The following is a 21,666-nucleotide window of genomic DNA, read 5'->3' on the forward strand; positions in this document are numbered from 1 at the left end:
TATAATATTATTGAACGTGAGCAGATGTTTCGCAACCGGAAATATAAAAAAGATTAACACAATTTATTTTTACTTTTTTTCTATTCTTTTCGATAGTATATACCAAATATATATATATATATATATTACATCCAAGGAAAAGGTATATTTATCTTTCTTGTCAGATAGATAGAAATTTATTTATTTCAAATAAATTTTTTTTTATTTGGGTCGATTAAAAATTATATTTCTGTTGGAAAATATTATTTGTACCAGGTAAGAATTTTCTTTCATCTGCAGGAAATTCAATTATTTGTATCGAACTCGGTTTGGAATACAATTTTTCTTGGAAACGAATAAAGAAAAATAATAATTAAAAAAAATAATATTACAATTGTTTTTGTTTAAGGAACAGTTTTACTAAAATTTTTCATTTATATCCAGTTCAAGTAAAATAGTTCTTTGGATGAAGATTTCAATAATTTTTTTCAAAATTAATTCGCCGTGTGAAAAAAATCTGAAATTTTGTTTTTATAAATAAGAGGTCACTGAAGGTCCAAAAAGTTCAATATTAATAGCGGTCGTGCGTCTTGAAAGAAATTATTTCTTCGTGAGAAAGAAATAAACCAGTGGGAGAAAAGTACAAATTGAACATGATTAGAGAGCACGGTCGATTGGATGATTTTCATCCTCGAATGAGAATTAAATTGAGCGTATATATCGTTTCTTTTAGAAAAATTGTTTAGAGAGAAGAAAATTTCGAACATTTTCCCTTTTGTCTTCTCTTGATTAGATAGTGAAAGAAATTTTTTTTATTAAGATTCCTTTTTTGTGGTATCCGGACAAGAAGTCTAAAACAAAAAGTCCAAGCAAAAAAATACAAATTAAATGAAATCCAAAAAAATAAAAAAAAAATAGTTTAACTTTGAATTTATTTTTTTGTCAAAAAGTCCATAAAAAACATAACATTTTAAATTACTGAAAATAATTAAATTAATCGAGCAATTAAATTGGAGTTATATTGAAAAAAATTATTGAATTTTTGTAAATAATTTTTTCAAAATTGTTGAAAATAATTGTATATTTCTTGGAATAATTGTTTTAAAAATTTTATAGAATAATTGAAATTTTTCTAGAAATTTTTTTATTTACGAAAATAATTGAATTTTTGTAAAGAATTTTATTATTTATGTTAATAATTAAATTTTCGTGAAGAATTTTATTATTTATGTTAATAATTGGATTTTTGTGAAGAATTTTATTATTTATGTAAATAATAAAAATCCTGCGATTTTAAAATTAACATTTTAAATTACGATTTTATAGCTTGAAAAGTAAAAACGTGGCTTTTTCACATGTTTCATTATTTATTTTGGAAGATTTGATTTATTTTTGATTTTTTGACTTTGGATATTTTTATTTTGGATTTTTTGAACTTTGAACTTTTTTTCTTAGATTTTTCGGTCCGGATTTTTTGGAATGGATTTTTTGTCCTGTAATCCTTTCTTGTATAATTCACAAAAAGGAAAAATTAATCAAAAAATTATATTTCTACATAAATTTTTCAGTCATGTTTTTCTCTTGATTTCTGACCTATTTGTAGTTATATTCGTCTATTGACTTGTAAATGTTGACCTGAAATAAAAATTTACGTTTGTAGTTCTCTTTGTTTTTTACATTTTCAATAAATTACCCCAACTCTAAAAGCTTTTTATTATTTTTATCTAATTGAGTGTTGTCATTTTGTTTTTACATAATTACCTAATTTTTTATCTTAATTTATTTATTAAGGTTACGTTGACTATTTGACTTGTGAATTTGACCAAAATTTAAGAGCTTTTCATCGTTTTTAATTACCATAAAATTTTATTGTAAAATAAACAAAAAATTTTAACGAATCCTTGTAATTTTCGAAATCAGTAGTAAAAGTCAGTTTCAGTCAGACATGAGAGTAATCTCTGGAAATTTTAATAAAGCGTTTGTCAGTCCCTTGACCTTCGATTCTTAATCTTAATACTGAAGTTACTTTGTCACTTAATTTAGAAATTTTGACCTAAATGTTTATTTTACGTTCATTTTTTAACAAAAAAATCATAAACTTTGATGTTTAAACCGTGGATTTTGACCTGAACTTTAAAAGTTTTGTATTATTATTTTTGTCCAGAAATTGTGACCAGAATAATTTCAATTTAGCGTTTTCATTTAAAAAAAAACTTTAACTAATTCTCCTAATTTTCAATACCAGTAGTAAAAGTCAGTTTCAGTCAGACATGAACGTTTCTATGCTAATTTTAATATCGTGTAGCCCCCAAACATAAAAACTTTGAGAGACAGAAAAAAGATAAATTTTGTTATGCGGTACCGTGAATAAACTTTCATTTTCTACTTTAACTTGAATTTAGAAATTCTTTTTTCAAAATTGATATTTCCTTCTCTTGAAAATAAAATTTTGTCATTAATTTCACACATTTTTGTCCTATTTTCTCGTCAAAAAAATCAAAATTAACGAAAAATGTGTCGAAAAATCAAAACATCATCTAGAATTTATTGTTTACTAAAAATTAGCAAAATCTTTACAATTGAATTGGTAAACAAATCCAACTAACAAAAATTCTAATTATTATAGAAAACTACTAATTCAGATTTAGAGATTACATAAAAATTGAGAGACTATAGTGAAATAGAAAAAAATACAAAAACATGAAAATTGAAAAGAATTATATTTTTTTCAATATTCGATATGTACAGACTTTAGTCGAGATTATTGACGATATACAATAATGTCTACGTGTACATATATATTGTGCACTATAGTTAGTGAAGCTGGGTGTAACAATAACGACTGAAAAAGCGGCAAGAGCTGATTGGGTCTAATCCATTTAATTCGGGGAATGAGTTTCAGTGGACCATTTTAATTTGAGTTCGTTCGGCGTCGTTCATCGTTTCTCATGAAGTGGTCTCCTTAACTTCACGTCTCAAGTGCCCTGTGCTTGTACTTCAATCCCTCGTCCATTGATCGTCGTTTCACTATAAGAGAAAGACTTTACGACCAATCGAAACTTTTATTTTCGTCTTGTTCAACTCAAAGTCACAGAAAAATATTGTTTCTCAAAAGGGAACTTTACTTTCAACTTTTTTTCCCTTCACTAAAAAAAGACAAAAAACAGTAAAACCACTGTCAACTTTTTTAGAACTAAAAAAAGTTTTTTCCCCACTGGCTGCTTAAATTTTGTTTCCAAAATATACTTTCACTTTCAATGATGTCATTTCAAATCGATTTCGACCCCTTGGGGAAAATGTTTTGTATATTTCCTAACAATTACTTGCTTACAATTAATATTTTATTTAATTAAAAATGTAATTCAATAAAAATAAATTAAATATAAATAAATATACCGATGTATATTTATTATTAATATAATTAAATAAGACGAAAAAAATCAGTAATAAATTTCTCTAGAATTGCTGAAACAATTAAAGATTTCGTTAATAAAGTGACATTTACAGATTTTACAGGGGAAGATTCTTTTCCATGAATTAACAAAATAAACATTTAAAATTATTATTATTATCTACTATTTATTTTTTTATTATTATTGTGTTCACTATATTATTGTTAAACATTTATTAAACTATTCATTAAACTATTTTGTTCGTTTATTTTATAAATTATCGTATAAAAAGTAAATGGAATTTATTACAATAAGAGCAATATTGTTATTACTTAATATTAATGTATACAGTTTCGTAATATCTAAGAATAACTTCTAAGAAATTGTGAAAGTGTTAATAATATCATTGCTATCCTTATCAGGAGATAATAATTTTTACTTCGTATATTTACTTCCCTAAGATCAGTGAAAGTATCAAATATGTAATTTCAAATGACAAAAAATATATCAACTAATAACAAACTACTTCCAAATTTTTTAAAATAACAAAACTGATTTTCTCGATTTCTTAAAAAAATCAAATTTAGTACCAATTTTAATTTTATTTTTTACCTCATATATTTAACTTTACTGAAGCATAATATAATAAATTCACAAACAATTTTCGTTTAAATAACATGTTACATTATTAATATTAAATTATTAAAATTTATTAATTAATAATAATCAATCATTAACAATTTTGCTACAAAATAAAAAATGCGAACAATTAACAATTTTGCAAGTTTCTGGTTTATTTATTTATTATTTTAAATTGCGATTAAAAAAATGGCTGAAAATTCTAAATTTTTAGACAAGCTTTCACTGTATTGTTTTTTTATTGTCTTTTGAGAAAAATATCTTCAATTAAAGACAAATTTATCCTTCAACGGAAATATTATTTTACAAGAGAAAATAATACCGTAAATTTGTTTTAAAACAAAATCTCAAATATATAAATCTATTAATTGTAGGACAGGTATAAAATAATGCCTGGTCGATTCGAGTCCATATGTACTTTATGCTTCACTGATCGTATGACTCATGTCAAGAGGGAAATACCTGCTGCTAAAAACACGTGTGTAAAATTGATATACACACTAAATTAATCCGAACCCTTTCTCACTTTATAACAAAAACAAATAAAATAACTTTCACCAATATTCCCCTCAAAAATGTTATATATGGAATTATTTTTATTTTCTATAAAGAATATTTTCAGTATTTTACTAAAATAATTTTTAAAAAATTTGCATGGTAATAGTAACGACAATTATTATAATAATTTTTATAATTTTGAATAATAATAACAATTATTATTTTAATAAATTAAGGAACAAAAAAAATTATTTTCAGTTGACTAAAATATATTATAAACAATTTGTGATTAATTAATTTGCGAACAATAGGATGAATAATAACAATAAACGTAAGTGCCCTTTGATAACTTTACAGCAAACTAAACGCAATTTTCCCCTAGGTTCATTTTATGATTACTATATATTGCCAGGATGATGCCTTTACGACCATAGCAACGAGATCAGAGTTTCAGGGAGCTTTTATAGACCCTAGTGTTTTATGACGCTACAAAAAAAAACGCAAAAAATCGCTAACTATTGACAAATTTTTAAATTCCATTTCTAAGGAAGCGAATATTTTTCAAATTATTCTTATCTCGGTAAAAGAGAAATTTCCTACAATTTGGTAAATGTAATCAAACCTTTTTATGTCAATATAATTTTTCTAACAGTTTTTCTTTAAATTTCATTATTGAAGATATTTCTAACAGCAACTTGAATATTTTTTATTAAATAATTGAACTTTTCAGTGTTACTCGAGTACCCCTGGAACTATCCTAGTAATAAGTTTATTCTAAATTTTTTTTAAATTCAATTATTTTACACATTTTTAATTAGAATTCTTCAAAAATACAATTATATTTCAAAATAATTTTTAAAAGTAAAAAAATAAAATTCATTAAAATGTAAAATTTATTTCAATGAAATTTAACAAAATTTTCAATTGTTTCAATTTTTTAAAATTATTTTCGGAAATACAATTATTTTTAGAAAATTTTAATTACATTTTTTCAAGAAACAATTTTTCGGAATTTCTGAATTAAATTATTCAAAACTTCAATACTTTTTGTTAAACAAAAAATTAAAAACTTATTGTTATTTATTTTTCCACAGGAATTAAAATTTCAAATAATTTCAATGAAAAACCTTATGAAATTTAATTATTTCTAAAAATTGCAACTGTAATTATTCCAAAATTTTATTTTTTTTTTTTAGAATTTTTGAATAAAATTATTGAAAATCTTTAAGAATTTTAAAGAAAATTAATGTAATTAATAATTTTTTAAAACAAAAATTTAAATATTTTTATACTTTTGCTTTCCATACATTTTCAAAGATTTTAATTTAAAAACTTTTTTAAATTTAATTAACTCCTGAAATTTCTGTTCTAACGGTTTAAATATTCAATTATTTTTTAAAATTTCAACTCTAATTTTTAAATCAATTCCCAGCAGAATTCACCTACGAGTTTTGAATTATTTAAATAGAATAATTTTTGTAAATTCATAAAATAATATATTTTCAAAAATACAATTATATTTACAGATTATTTTTAAAAATGAAAAAAAATTTTTTAAATATAAAATTTTACAAAATTTTCAATAGTTTCAAATTTTTTAAATTATTTTCAGGATTTTAAGTAGGTATATCTTCAAAAAATGGTAATTACTATTTTTCAACAACCTAATTTTTTCAAAATTTCCAAATTACATCTTTCAAATTTCAATCATTTTTGTAAAATAAAAATATTTAAATACTTATTGTTCTTTACTTGCTTAAAATTTCGAAATAATTTCAATGTAAAACCACTGGAAAAATTTTTGATTAAAATTTTAACTGCAAGTCTTGAAAAATTAAATTATTTCTTTAGAATTTTTGAATAATATTATTCAAAACTTTTAATTTTTAAGAAATCTAACAAATTAATAATTTTTTATATATTTAAATATTATGATACTTTGACAGCAATTAGAATTTCAAAGATTGAAATTTAAAACCTTTTTGAAATTTAATTATTTCTAAAGAATTCTACTTCAACACTTCTAATTATTTTCTAAAGTTTTAACTGAAATTATTTTTTAAATCAATTCTTATCAGAATTCAATTAGATGAATAAAAAAATAAATAATTAATTATTTTAAAAAATTGCAACTCTACCTTTTTATTGATTTCTTGAATTTGGGGTTAAATTTTCTTACTGCCAATATTTTATTATTTACAAATTAACCGTCAAACTTTTGAGTTTTGACATAACAATTTGAACTATAAAACAAAAAATTTGAATAAAACAACACCAACTTCAGGTGAGGACAGATTATGTCGACTATTGTAATATAATTGAAATTGAAATGAAGGGAAATTTTTTATTCCTATTTAAAATTTGAATCGAATCAAAAGTCAAAGGCAGACTACATAATATTACCCCTGAATATTGTAAAAATATTCTTTGAATTTAACAAAAAGTATTTATATTTAATTATACACTGTAAAAAAAGGGAGTTAAATTTTAACTCCCCAGGGGAGTCTATAAAAGTCGCACCCATTGAAGAGTTAATGCCAGGGGAGTTAAATAAAGAGAGTTAAAATTTAACACCCAAATGCTAACTCCCCATGGAAAAAATAACTCGCGCGGGTGTTGAATGAAGGGAGTTAGAAATTAACTCTCTTTTGGAGTTGATTTTTAACTCGAAAAATTTCACTCCCAACTTCCGAGTCCGTTAACTCCCTAAATTTTTTACAGTGTACAAAAAAATTTTTACACATTGTTTACTTTGAAATTTTTTTTTTTTTTTTTTGTTTTAAAATAACGATTCACTAACCATCGCATTGGGTTTTGCTGTAATAGGAAAAACATTTCTAACTCCTTTTCTCTATTTACAAAAAAAAAATAAATACACCTTAGGATTATCCAACTTTTTTCTAATTAGAAACAAATGGCTTGAGGCATAATTTTGTAATATTTATGAAAATTTGCATAGGAACATTTTTTTAGCATGTGCAGCATCTTTGAAACGTTGTACCCTTCCGTATATTAAAATTACCATGGCTACACCCCACGAGCGTACATCAATAACCCCCCTTGCCCCTCCCCCACCGCATAAGTCCATATGATATATAGCAAAGTACATAGACGAATGCCCAATAAGTACTTGATAAACAGACACCACGAGAAATTTTGTTCATATACATATATATAAAAGCAAAGCAGTTATAACACGCCTACACATTTTGATGCCTCCACAATCTAGAGTTTGACCTGACCTAACGACGAGAAAGGAGGGATTTTTTTTTCCTTTCTATAAGCTAAACCCATCCAGTTCCTTTCAACTTTTCACTATTCATCATTTTTCAAGCAATTATCCACCTTTCATGTGATTTGTAAATATTTTCATACGATTATATTATTATTATTAGGATATTTTGAATAAATGTTAAAAATAGATTTTTTTTTAATGAACCTGTTGGTTAAAATATTTTCCTTTCAGAATTAACTACCATTTTTCATGATATATAATATATATTAGAGGTGATAATATATAATTTTTAGTATTGTTAATAAGAAGTGAAATTATTTATTATGTAAGAAAATTGAATTAATAAAATATCAACAAAGCCTGTTATTGATATTATTAATATTGGCTCTGGGAAATCTTTTAAAATTAGCTTTCAGGAAATAAATATATTTGACTCAGAGCTTACTTGACATTTTATTTATGTCAAATAAATTTTATTTGGTCCAACTAAAAAATTTAGTAGATGCTGAGAAAAATACTCTGTTTATTTAACTCAAAATAAATCGTATTTTATGAAAATAAATTTTATTTGGTTTAAATACATAATTTAGCAGCTTTTGAGATAAATATTCTTTTATTTAATTCAAAACAACTTATAGTTTTTTATTTTGTTTGAGAAAAATCCATAAACTACGAATTTAGAAAAATTGTTTTCATTCATTATTTTTCTAATTCAAACAAAATAAGATATTTATAAATTATATTTAGTTTGAATACAATTATTCCCTGAGTGTCACTTACATTTTTTAAATATATTCCTCTTTTTAATTTGTAGTCATTACACTGAAAACAATATTTATTTAATTCAAATAATCGATTACTTTATAAATTAATTATAAATTAATTTTTGTTTGAAATTAAGCAAATTATTAACTATAATAATTTAAATGTTCTGTCATTCATTCACTTTAGTCCCTCACACTCTGAAGTTGTCTTTTGTTTATACTTTTGTTTTTTGTTAACTTTAGATAGATTGTATATTTTATTACTATGTTATAATCTTATAATTATTTTTATTTTATAATTAATTCGAAATTGTGATGACAAATAGAAATCATCAGAATTTTTTGTCACTTCTTTTCATTAAAAGACTAAAATTTTGTTAAATATTATGTTCTGTCAAATTGAAATTATGCAGATTTCTCTTCTTTACTTCTAAACAAAATTAGAAAATTGTTAAACAATTGTGATTAAGAAATAGAAAATTTATTTATTTTGCATTATTTTTCTTTATAAATCACAATTTTTTTAACAAAATTATTATTTTATTTTAGAAAAAGAAGAAAAATATTTGCACAATTTCTATTTTTAATTTTATTTTTGGAACAGGATTTTCCACAGGAATTATGAAAAATATAAAATTCAAACCTTTTTTAAATTAAACAATTAATAAAAGTATTGTTATAAAACATGAACATATTGATTGCTCCGAGTCGAAGACTCGGAGTGATCGATTTCTTCATGTTTTCTAATAATTAAAGATGACCGAGAGATAAAATCATTATTTTATATCATAAGAATATTGTTTCTGTAACTTCATCAAAATTATTTTCATCATTTTAATTGAATTATTATTTTCTAGAATTTTAAATTATTTTTTATGAAAATAATAATTGAATTCCTTAAAAAAATTTATTATTTATGAAAATCATTGAATTCCTGTGAAATTTTTATTATTTCTGAAAATAATTAAATGTTTGCATACAATTTTATTAAAATTTCTTTTTAAATAATTGAATTTTTTTTGGGAAATTTTATTAAAATAGTAGATATTGAAAATCATTGAAATTAGAAAAAATTTTTGAAAATAATTGAAATTAGGACAATAATTTTTTGACATTTATGAAAATAATTGAACTTTGGAGAAGAATTTTGTTATTTATAAAAATAATTGGGATTTTTTTCAAATTTTGAACATAGTTGAATTTTATAAGAAGAATTTTATTTTTTTTGAAAATAATTGAATTTCTGCAATTATTTGCAATTTCTTCAAAATTGAATTTTTTTAGTGTTGCTAATATACTTTAAAAGATATTTGCTTAATAAGTGTTTATTGATAATTTTTAATTGATAATTATTAACTGATAATTGATAATTGACAAATAATTTTTGCAATTTTGAAAATTGAAAATAAAAAATTCAATAATTCTGGGAAAATTTGAAAGGATTTTTCAAAGTTCAAAAATATGCATTAAAATTATATTTCTCGTAAAGAATTGCACATTTTTTCATCCTTTGCGAATGAAAGAAATTTTAATGCACCAGTTCTTTTCAATATAAAATTTACTAAAGCCAAAGGCCTCTTTATGCCTTTAATCTTAAGTCCACCATTGGAATCTAAAGCCATGATTTCTTTAAATTTCAAAAGCATTGATAAAACCAGGGAAAGGTGGTCCCACGACAGGTATTATATAAATAAATTTTAAAATGAATTATGAACACCCATATCTTTTCATATATGAATATTTTAAGTTTAAAGCATTTTATATAATTTTCCGCAAGTATTATCATTTTTTTATTTCTCTTATATCATTTTGCAATACAAAATCCACTTCAATTATGTTGCTTTAAATATTGTTTGTTTTAAACGGAATTTGATATAGTTACAAACAAAATTTATTAATTGATCTAATCAAATTTTTTTCCGAGTTGAATTTTTAACATATAATTATTTTTATTTTTTTGATTTTATTCATTATATGAATATTTTTTTCATTAATTTTTTACACTGAAAAAAAATTTAAAATAACTGATTGCTTGTCTATTTTAAAATAAATATTTACTTCAATCAAATAATTGTTATTTAACCCTTTGGGCACTGGGGAATTAATTAAATAGAATTTGATTCTAAAACTAATATTATTGTTTCAAATACAATTTATTTGATTTAAATAAAATTTATTAGATTCAAGTAAATATTTATTTGATAATAAACAAGTAGTAGGTTATTTGAATAAAATCTAATTTTCATTCAGTACAATATATTATAAACGTACGCACCCAGAAAAAAGATATATTTGACTCAGAGCCTATTACTTATTTGTTTCAAATAAATTTTACTTGGTTCAGATAAACATTTTATTTAGTATGTCGAATAGAATTTTTTACTCAAAGCAAATAAATAAATTTAGTACGCTCTGAGACATTTTTTATTTCTATTTATTTCCTGTTTTATTTTATTCAAATAAATTTTATTTAATACGAACAATTAAATAATGTTAATAAAAATAATAATAAAAATAATAATAATAATAATAATAATAATAATAATAATAATAATAATAATAATAATAATAATAATAATAATAATAATAATAATAATAATAATAATAATAATAATAATAATAATAATAATAATAATAATAATAATAATAATAATAATAATAATAATAATAATAATAATAATAATAATAATAATAATAATAATAATAATAATAATAATAATAATAATAATAATATTAAATTAATAATAATATTAAATAATTAAATTCAAATAAAATCTTTTTCTTTCGAAATAAGACGTCTATAATCTACACAAAGTTATAAAATTGGTTCCCTTCGAGAAAAGTAGAGATAGAAATTCTTATAACGACTGCCTTGTACAAGAATACAATAGGCATTTTTATCGACCATGTCTTTGCAAAATACATACGTACAAAAATTGTATAGAGCGCGCCAATATCATATTTCAATGAGGCATTGACCAATTTCTATCGATCAGTGTGGTCAATTATATTTCGAAATTTTTTATTCACTTAATACATATGCTCACACTCACACACAATCAGACTCGCGATGTTACAAGAGTTTCGAATTTTTTTCAATTGTACTACATCGCATACGACAGGATATAGTTCAACACAAGCAAAAACTGTATAAACTATAATATACGAGATGAAACTTTATCGAGATTATCTACGTATATAGCCAGTTCAATATTGACTCTGGGAAAGTGCCGTGGGGGTGAAGCCTTCTAATTTTCCAGATTTCAGTCCCTGGTGATGTAATACAAATACACCGATACACATAGAGAAAAGATGATGGAACTATCATTGTATCAATAACGTCTTCTTTCGAGAAAGATCGTTGACTGAAGAAGAAGAAGAATTTTATTTAAATCCAAGAAATTTCGGCATTGATTGATTGACAAGTCAACTTTGTTGGTTTAGAGGAAATTCAAATTATTTATTTTATTAAGTTCTTTAAATTTATTTTTTTAGTAATAATTTTTAACTGTATTACATTTTCAACTGTTACTATAAACAGATTAATTATTAATACATTAATCATTAATAACTTAACTATGAATAAATTAATTTATATTTTTTACATTAATGAATAAAATTAACAATAATAATCTTCGTATTTCATTCTTTCATTAATTCTGTTTGTCCACACTTTGAAATTAGTTTTTGTGTATGCTTCTGTTTTTTTATGTAGTGAAATTAAAAATTTTATTTAAATTAAAAATTTGTTAACAGTAAAATTATATTAAATTGTAAATCAGTGAAATTAAAACTTTTGTTTAAATCAAAAAATTGATAATTGATAATTATGTAGATAATAATAACATTCTTGGATACCTAAAAGCCATATTGGATACAACTTACATTTTTAATCTTATTTTTTCAAACAACTCCAATACTTTTCTCTTCTTTTACAATAATTCAACACTTTTTATTTTGGAAATGACATACTTTGGTAAATTTATATTTTGGACATTTTGGGCTTTGGAATTTTTGTACTGTGGAAATTCAGGAAAAAATAATTTTAGATCATTTGATTTTAAAAACTTTTTTCTTGGAACTTTTCGATTGGAACTTTCGTTTTGGAACTTTTATACCCCAAATTTCGTTTCCATAAGGAAATAATTTCTATTTCTTAATTACAATTGCATTAATAAAATTCAAAGTTTTTTTTTTTAAATAAATGGAACAAATATTTATAAATTCTATTTGTGAATTACAAATTTTAATTGAAAATAAAATTGAAACTTTTTGAAGTTTTAGAAAATTAAGGAAAAAATTTTACTCAAAAAAATGTTCTGTTACATTTATTTACGAATTTCTTTAATTGTAACATTATTCGGAAACATGAATAAATTTTTTTTTAATTAATATTTAATCTGTATTATTTTTCCATAGGAATTAAGAATTTTAAATTCAATAACTTATAATAATTAAAGATGATCGAGTTATAAAATTATTATTTTATATTATATTATATTTTATATTACTGTAACTTCTTAAAAATTATTTCCTAGAATTTTTAATTATTTTTTTATGGAAATAATTGAATTCCTTAAAAAAAAAGTTATTATTTTTAGAAACAATTGAATTATTGTGAAGAAATTTATAACAAATTTGTAAATAATAGAATTCCTGTGAAATTTTTATTATTTATGAAAAGAATGAAATGTTTGCGTAGAATTTTATTAAAAAATTGTTTAACTATTTGAATTCTTTTAGGAATTTTTATTAAAGTAGTAGCTATGGAAAATCATTGAAAGTGAGAAAAATTTTTGGAAATAATTGAATTTAGGACAATAATTTAATTTACATTTTTGAAAATAATATAACTTTTGGGAAAAATTTTGTTATTTTTTTAAAATTTTGAACATAATTGAATTTTATAAGAAGAATTTTAATACTTTTGAAAATAATTAAACTTCTGCATTTATTTAAGTAATTTTTCCAAAATTGAATTCTTTCAGTGTTTTCAAAAAAAATTTGAATTAAAAATTTTTAAATTTTATTATTTTTAAAATTGCTATTTTTATTTAAAAAAATAAGGCAGAAGTTAGCCGTGTGCTTTATCTCGCAAATTGTTGTTAGTAAATTAATTAATTTCTTTAATTTATAAAATAATTTCTTTAAAAAAAAAAAATTAGAAAGTTACAAAAAAAAGTTTTAAGAAAAAGATTAAAACAAAATTATCGTCATTTGAATCGTTCCTTTGAAAGTTCGAAACTTGAAGAACATAAGTAATAAGAAAATATATAAAACCCAACAAAAAAATAAATAAGGAAAAGGAAATACATTATTTTTCCTTCAAATAATCACATTACAAATGCAAGAAAAGTAATTTAATAATTCAAATTCAGGAAACAAAAATAGAATTCATGAGGTAACGATTGTAATGTTAAAATCAGTGCACATAATATATTCAAGACAACAAATCTTACAAGTATACTTTAAGAGATTATTTTCGAGTTAAGAATTGGTGAATGTAACGACTGGTTTTTATCAACTTTCTTATGTATATACAGAGAGATACTATAATATCGCAGCAATTTTCTGAAATATGCAATGAATTATCTTTCATTATTTTTTTCTCCTATATCGACTCAAATATGTAACACAAGAGAAATAATTTTCTCAAAAAAAAAATTATAAAAGAAAACATTTTTCTTGAAACATAGTTTTTGTAAAAATTCCATTTTATATTTCAAATAATATACGTAGAACAACTGAACAAGTGCGAATAATTTACGATAACGTTGAATTTAATTTTAAATATAATACCTATAGGAAAAATGTTATAAATTTTAAAATTCAATATCTCACAATTTGAATAATTTAAAAAATGTTCACGGGAGAAAAATATCTGTTAAAAAAATGTCAAATGTGTAAAACCACATACACCTACCGTTGGCAAATATTAATCATCGAGTCTCATCCAACCGCAAGCATTGTCTATTTAATCAGAGAATCTCAAAGGGAAAAGCGTCACGTATTTCCATTTAATATTTTACTCTCTTTCTGCTTCGAAAATATATATATATATTTGAAGAGTCTCATTTTTCCCCCCATTCATTATAATTTAATCCACGTACAGACACTAAATAAAAAAATGTTTGAATATGTTTTTACCATTTTGAAAATCAAATAATTAAAAACAGACATTATACCGAAACAAAAGAAAAATTTAATTAGAGTTATAACAATTATTTAACAAAATTAACAATTAATTTCTTCTCCTTCGTATTTTTGAGCAAACAATAAACTTTCGAATCAACGGATTAAAAAATTTAGAAAAAAATTTGAATTAGAAATTAAAAATCAAACTCAATTTTTAATAAATAATTAATTTTTATCTCTCTTTCTGTTTTATTAACAGCTTCTGAATTCATTGGCAAACGACTTGGACTGTATGCTGAACGAGCTTTGTGCAACGTCTGATTCCTATCAACGGTGAGTTCCCGAAAAATTTTTTTTTTTGTTTTATAGTAAAATTTTCAAAAAGCAATTTATTCGAGTGATTAATTATTATAAGATATAAATGTATAAGATTATCAGTTTAATTAGTGATACTCATATACTTCATTCTTATATATAGTATTATACTCGTACTTTGTATATATCGCACGAATCAAAGGAAATTCGTGAGTTAAATTGTTAATTTTGATAATTTATTGCCCGAAAATCTTCTTGACACCCCAAAATGTTCGCTTTACACGCGAAGAATGATTTCCATATCGTAAAGACCCTCCCTTTGATCTATAGAGAAGTCTTCGAAGTTAAATGCGTAGGCATGATATATAACGGGTGACAAAAAAAGAACAATATGATAAGCACCGAGAGATAAAGCAAAAACGATCTCATATATTATTGTAAAAGTTGATACACGTCTTTCATGTAAATTTCGAAAATTATTTCATTTCTTACTGTCATTAATACTCGAATGGGGAGGAAAAACAATATTTCAAATTTTCATTTTATTAATAATGGCGTGATGATAAAGTTTCGGTCAAAATGACCCAGTGTGTCAATGGCGTGACAAAAAAAAATAAGATTATCAACAGAGGGTTATAAATTAATTGTAGGGTTGAAAAAAAAATCTTTGAAGATATAAAGTAATTTTTACTATTTATGAAGTAAGAACTAAACAGACTGGAATTTCTCCGATGGTAATTATTTCAGGAGTAAATTTTACCAAGTTCAAAGAAAATTTCAATATAATTTTATTACTCAGATTTTTTCAACAATACAAAATTTTTATTAGCATTTTTTTTCTTTTACTATAATTTTTTTAATACATTTTTAACTACAATCTTTTTATTCATTCTTTTTATAACAACTTTTTTACAAAATTTTTTACTACTTTACTAAATTTTATAATTTTATAAACCTTGAAAAACTCTGGAAAATTCAGGAAGTTTTTATCGAAATCCTGGAAAATTTTTGTTTTCTAAAGTTATTCTGTTTATTCTTGAAATCTAATTTCACTTAAATATTTCAAAATTAATTCAATTTTAAAAGAATTTCGTTTACTATTTTCATAAGTAGATGAACTTTTCAAAAGATTTTGATTTAAAATTTGGTAAAATTTCAATTTTAAATAAATTTAATTCGAAATATAAAAAAACTTAGATTTAAAAACAATTTTAAAAACTAAAATTGTTCTGAAATTAGTTAAATTTTTTAATATATATATTTAATTGATTATTAAAAATAATGGATTTATAGAAGAATTTTAGTTAAAAACACTAAAAAAATTGAATTTTAAAGCAGTTACAAATGATTGCAGAAATTCAATTATTTTCAAAAGTAGTAAATTTCTTCTCAGAAATTCTATTATTTTCAAAAATTTCAATAAAACTCTTGGCAAAATTTTAATTATTTTCAAAAACTTTCCTCAATTCAATGATTGATTCAATATCTATCAATTCAATATCTACTACTTTAATAAAAATTCCTAAAAAAAATCAATTAGATAAAAAAAATTTTAATAAAATTCTACGCAAACATTTAATTATTTTCATAAATAATAAAAATTTCCCAGGAATTCAATTATTTACAAACTATTTTTATATATTATTCAATTATTTTCATAAATAATAAAATTCAATGCTGAATTTCAATTATTTTTAATACAATTTTAATGGAATTCCTCGAAAGAAGTTATTATTCTTAAAAATTTTATAAAAATTTATCAAAGAAATTTCATTATTTGAATAACTTTTGCTACAATTTATTTATTAGAATTTAAGTATTATTTTTAATACATTTTTAATTGAATTTCATTAAAGAATAAAATTATTTTCAAAAATTGTAATGAAATTCTTTATTCGTAACAATTCAATTTTTCTAAAAATTATTTTAATAAAATTCTTCGCAGAAATCCAATTATGTTAAAAAATTTACAAAAACTCTCGTCAAAATTTTAATTATCTTTATAGTTTATACCTATATATTTATTATCTTTATAACATTTTTCTCCGAAATTCAATTATTTTCAAAACTTTAAATTTAAAATGGCAGAATTTCAATTATTTTTATTACAATTTTTATCAAATTTCTCGAAAAATGCAATTATTCTTAGAAATTTTATTAAAATTTGTCAAGAGAATTCAATTATTTAAAAATTTGTTGATAAAATTCTTTATGAAAATTCAATTTTAACAAACATTCAATTGTTTAATAAAATATTTATTTTGATAGTTAAATAATTGAATTCTCGTAGAATTTTCTAATAAATATTGATTTAAAAATGAATTTCAAAATAAAATCTTTGAAAATTGGAACTTTTTACACTTTTAATTAAGAATTCTATATATATATAGAATTAATTTTTCTCAACAAGTTTAATTGAATTTTTTAAAATTTTTTTGAAGTTTTTAATTTCTAATTTCATTTAATTGAATAATGTCAGAATAATCGAAATTTCGTAAAAATTAAATTGTAAACAAAAGAATTTGAAAATTCACAAAGAACTTTTTCAACAATTATTTTTTTAAAAATTGACTTAAAGTAGAATTTTAGTTGAAAATTCTAGAAATGAATAATCGTAATGATGAAAATAATTTTTGAAGAAGTTACAGTAACAAAGTAGCAACTAGCAAGTTTTATAATAATATTCTTACCTATATGTTATTAAATTAAAAATTTTTGAATATCTTAATTTCTACAAAAAAAATAATGATTAAATATTTATTTAAAAATGAAGTTATTGATATTTTCGAACAATTTTCGTTTAAAAACTCGGAAAAATTCCGGTTTTTAACCTGGAAAACCTGGAAAAGTCAGGGAATTTGAAAAGAACAAAAGCGTAGCAACCCTGATTAATTAAAATTACTTATTAAATAAAGTAAAATTACAAAGTATACAAAAAAATGTATTTTTTACTTTTTTCAAAGTAAAAAGAAGAAAAGTAAAAATTCTACAAAAGTACCTTCGATTCTTAATTCTTAACTATGAAGATTCTTCGTTTTTGCACCCTGTGCATTAAGAGAGTACTATGTATAATATAAACGTAGTCATTCTGGTAGTATGACTATATATATACAATAATAGTAGGGTTAAGGCGCAAGATTTAACGTTCTGGACCAGCTTTATTCAAGGGGAGAAAGATGAACGACGTCTTCCTGAAAGGGACTCTGAATTTCAATGGTAAATCGTAGAATGGCTTAGGTTTAAGGAATTTCTCTAAATCGAACTCCCTCTCTCTTCTCTCCATCTCTCTTTCTTTCCAAATCTTTGAATACATGAATCGCGGGTTAAAAACCTTTCAAGAAATCACTGCGCAAATATATATTAAAAATTCTTCCAACAAATTTTCAATCATCATCGAAAAAAATTGCCTCTTATTTATTTTCTTGTTTACATATTCACACACATACACACAAACATTCACTCTCCCTTCTCTCTGTCAATATAATTTCTTGACACGGTAAATCAAAAATTCTTATTTGGAAAATGGATTCTTAGAATAATGTGTGTCTTGTGTAAAGAATAAAATATAAAAAAGTTTATTTACCTCTTTTAGAAAATATGAAAACAACAAGCAGAAAAAAGATATTATACTTGACTCAGAGCATACTCATAGATTATTTATTTGTTTCAAATAAATTTTATATTAAAATAATTTTTTTTGTGCTAAATGTATTTAAAAGAAATGAATAATTTAGTGAACTCTGGGAATATTATAGGCACTTTTATTTAAGTCAAATATATTATGTTTGTTTAAATTTTCAATTAATAAAATTAATAAATAATTTGAAATATATTTTATTTGGTCAAAATAAAAGTTTTATTTAAAGCAAATAAAGAATTTAGTAAATAAATATGAAATATAAAATAAGAAATATAGGAAATATTAATTTAAAAGGAAAAGAATAATAATTTGCAAAAAAAGGTAAATTTCATTAATAATAAAAATGAAACCATTTCGTGAACGTGTTTTTATAATTTATGCAGGAAATTTTAATTAGATGGCAGGTCTTTTACTTTTCTTTTTGTTTAAAAATAATTAAAACACGAAGAGTAATTTTCAAATGATAGTTATTATCTAAAAAGGGGAGTGCCAGTCTCAGGCTTATCTACATAATCGTCATCTTTACTATATCTATATAACTATATATATTACTATATACACTACTATATATATATATTACTATAACATAACTACATGTATATACATATATACTCCCAGGATACATTGTTCTTGTCGATGGGAGACGATAGCTCTATTAGAGACAAGAAATCGCCAGCAGCTGTTGGCGAACACCGATTATGCATAATTTTATGTTACTAATATCGAGCACATGCCTTGAACTCTGAATTAGTTTATAGCTGCGAGAATTCCTAATTTAACACGTAGGTATTTGTTTTAACCCCATTTATTTGTCAATTATTTCGTACCGAGTGCTTTCATTTACAGTCGAATATTTGCAGATTAATTGAAATTTTCCAGTATATTAATTTCTATTTACAATTTACTGATAGAAATAGAATTCTACTTTTATATACATTTATATTTTTTATAATTTACTTTATATTTTTTAACATTCTATATTTATAATTTTCATCGAAGAGTAAAAATTATTTTTTTAATGATTTTTAAACATTTTATTTTTTCACGGAGTTATAATATTTTATTCATGTTTATTTTATTTCTTTGGACTTTTCATTTAATTCCCATTTTTATAACTTCCTCCAAAATGAGGGACTTGATATTTATTTCTCGCTCGTAAACAATTTAGTGTTATGGACTCTATTTACGAGCGAGAAGTTTCCCTGCCATCTGTCGAATGTTATAAAATTACTTGGGCGCGAAATTCGAATTTCATATTCAAATCGATGCACTATGTTTTATTTAGTCACTGTTTTTATCAAAGAATTCATATTATTTTGTTAATATTTTTTAAATTTAATTTTTTATTTTTGAATTTTGGATTGTCCTTCGAATTTTTTCGAAGGAAAAATAAAAATTTACTTTTATACCACCCTTTCTTAAATAAAATTATCAATTTTAAAAATAATAATAATAAATAATAGAATATACAAATTTTGAATTCAATTTTATTTTATAAAAATAAAAATGAATTGGAACATAGTTTTAATATTATTATAACTATAATATTCATATATTCTGACACAGGGAATTCAGGGAAAAGTCAGGGATTTTCATTAAAAGTACGGAAAAAATTAAATTTTTAGAATTCATAAACAAATTCTGAATTTTTGTGTCTTTTTTGTTTGTCTCATAAACTAGGAAATTACCACGAATTCTAATACAGAAACCTTCAATTTTTTTAATTTCTGACAATAATTTCTTTTTAAATAACTTAAATCTTAAAAAACTATCATAAATAATAAAATTCTTCTTCAAAATTCAATTAAATTGCAATTATTTTCAAAAATTTTCTTCATTTCAATGATTTTTAATATCTACTACTTTAATAAAATTACCCAAAAGAATTCAATTATTTTAAAAAACTGTTGATAAAATTCTACGCAAACATTTAATTATTTTCAAAAATAATAAAAATCTCACTTAAATTTAATTAACTAATTTTTTATAAATTTATTCTCAATAATTCAATTATTTTCATAAATAATAAAACTCATCTCAGAATTTTAATTGTTTTTAATACAATTTTAATTGAACTCCTTGAAGAATGTAATTATTCTCTAAATTTTTATTAAAATTGGTTAAAAGAATTTAATTATTTAAAAATTTGTTAATAAAATTCTTTAAAAGAATTAAATTTGAAGAAAGATTATTTTTTTTTTATTATAAAACATGAAGAAATCGATCACTCCGAGTCTTCGACTCGGAGTAATCGATATCTTCGTGTTTTATAACAATATTTTTATAAGTTGTTTAATTTCAGAAAGGTTTGAATTTGAAATTTTTGAATGTCTTAATTCCTATGGAAAAATAATATTGATTAAATATTAATTAAACAAAAAATTTATTGATGTTTTCAAATAATTTTACAATTAAAGAAATTCGTAAATAAATGTAATAGAACATTTTTTCGAGTAAAATATTTACCTCTATTTTCTAAAAATTGAAAAATTTTCAATTTCATTTTCAATTAAAATTTGTAATTGACAAATAGAATTTATAAAAATATTTTTTCCTTTATTTTTAAAAAACTTTGAATTTTATTAAAGCAATTGTAATTCAGAAATAGAAATGATGCAAATTCTTTCAGTAAAGTCAATAAAGTCAGGGAAATGTCAGGAAAAAAATTTTTTGTCAGGGAAATTAAGAAAATTGAGACTCTTTTCGACTTATTTTCAAAAATTACGACTTTTTCGACTTTTTCTTCCAAACATTGCAACAAAATACCACAATTTTTAGTAAAAAAGTTCAACTTATTTTGATTTTTATAATGCGAAAAATAACTATAAACAAATCATTTAAAAATTGTTCTTCAATCGTTTTTTAACATAATTAAATTTTTCAAATATATCTATAATAAAAATCTTTGAATATTTAAAATTTTGTAAAATTTAATTGAAAATAATTAATTTACTTCAAATATTTTATTGCAATTTTTGAAAATCAACTTTTAAAGAATTTTAATTACCAATTTTGAAAGTAAATGAATTCTCAAAAATTTTAATAAAAAATCTTTGAAGGTAAATTTAA

General features: G+C 21.9%; 2 protein-coding genes across 4 annotated transcripts in view; one reads left to right on the plus strand and one right to left on the minus strand.

The window, feature by feature from the left end:
* Window positions 1-21,666, plus strand: part of LOC122503810 (protein sprint) — a 324,848-nt gene that overhangs the window by 105,788 nt on the left and 197,394 nt on the right. For all 3 annotated transcript variants that reach the window (XM_043614518.1, XM_043614520.1, XM_043614519.1), the window contains exon 3: window positions 14,902-14,975. In XM_043614518.1, coding sequence (XP_043470453.1) covers window positions 14,902-14,975 — 74 coding nt within the window. The remainder of the gene's footprint in view (window positions 1-14,901; window positions 14,976-21,666) is intronic.
* LOC122503812 overlaps window positions 1-21,666 on the minus strand; it is a 282,660-nt gene that overhangs the window by 58,621 nt on the left and 202,373 nt on the right. The gene's annotated exons all lie outside the window — the stretch shown is intronic.

The sequence above is a fragment of the Leptopilina heterotoma genome, unplaced genomic scaffold, assembly GCF_015476425.1.
Source record: "Leptopilina heterotoma isolate Lh14 unplaced genomic scaffold, ASM1547642v1 Lhet_27, whole genome shotgun sequence".
NCBI lineage: Eukaryota > Metazoa > Arthropoda > Insecta > Hymenoptera > Figitidae > Leptopilina > Leptopilina heterotoma.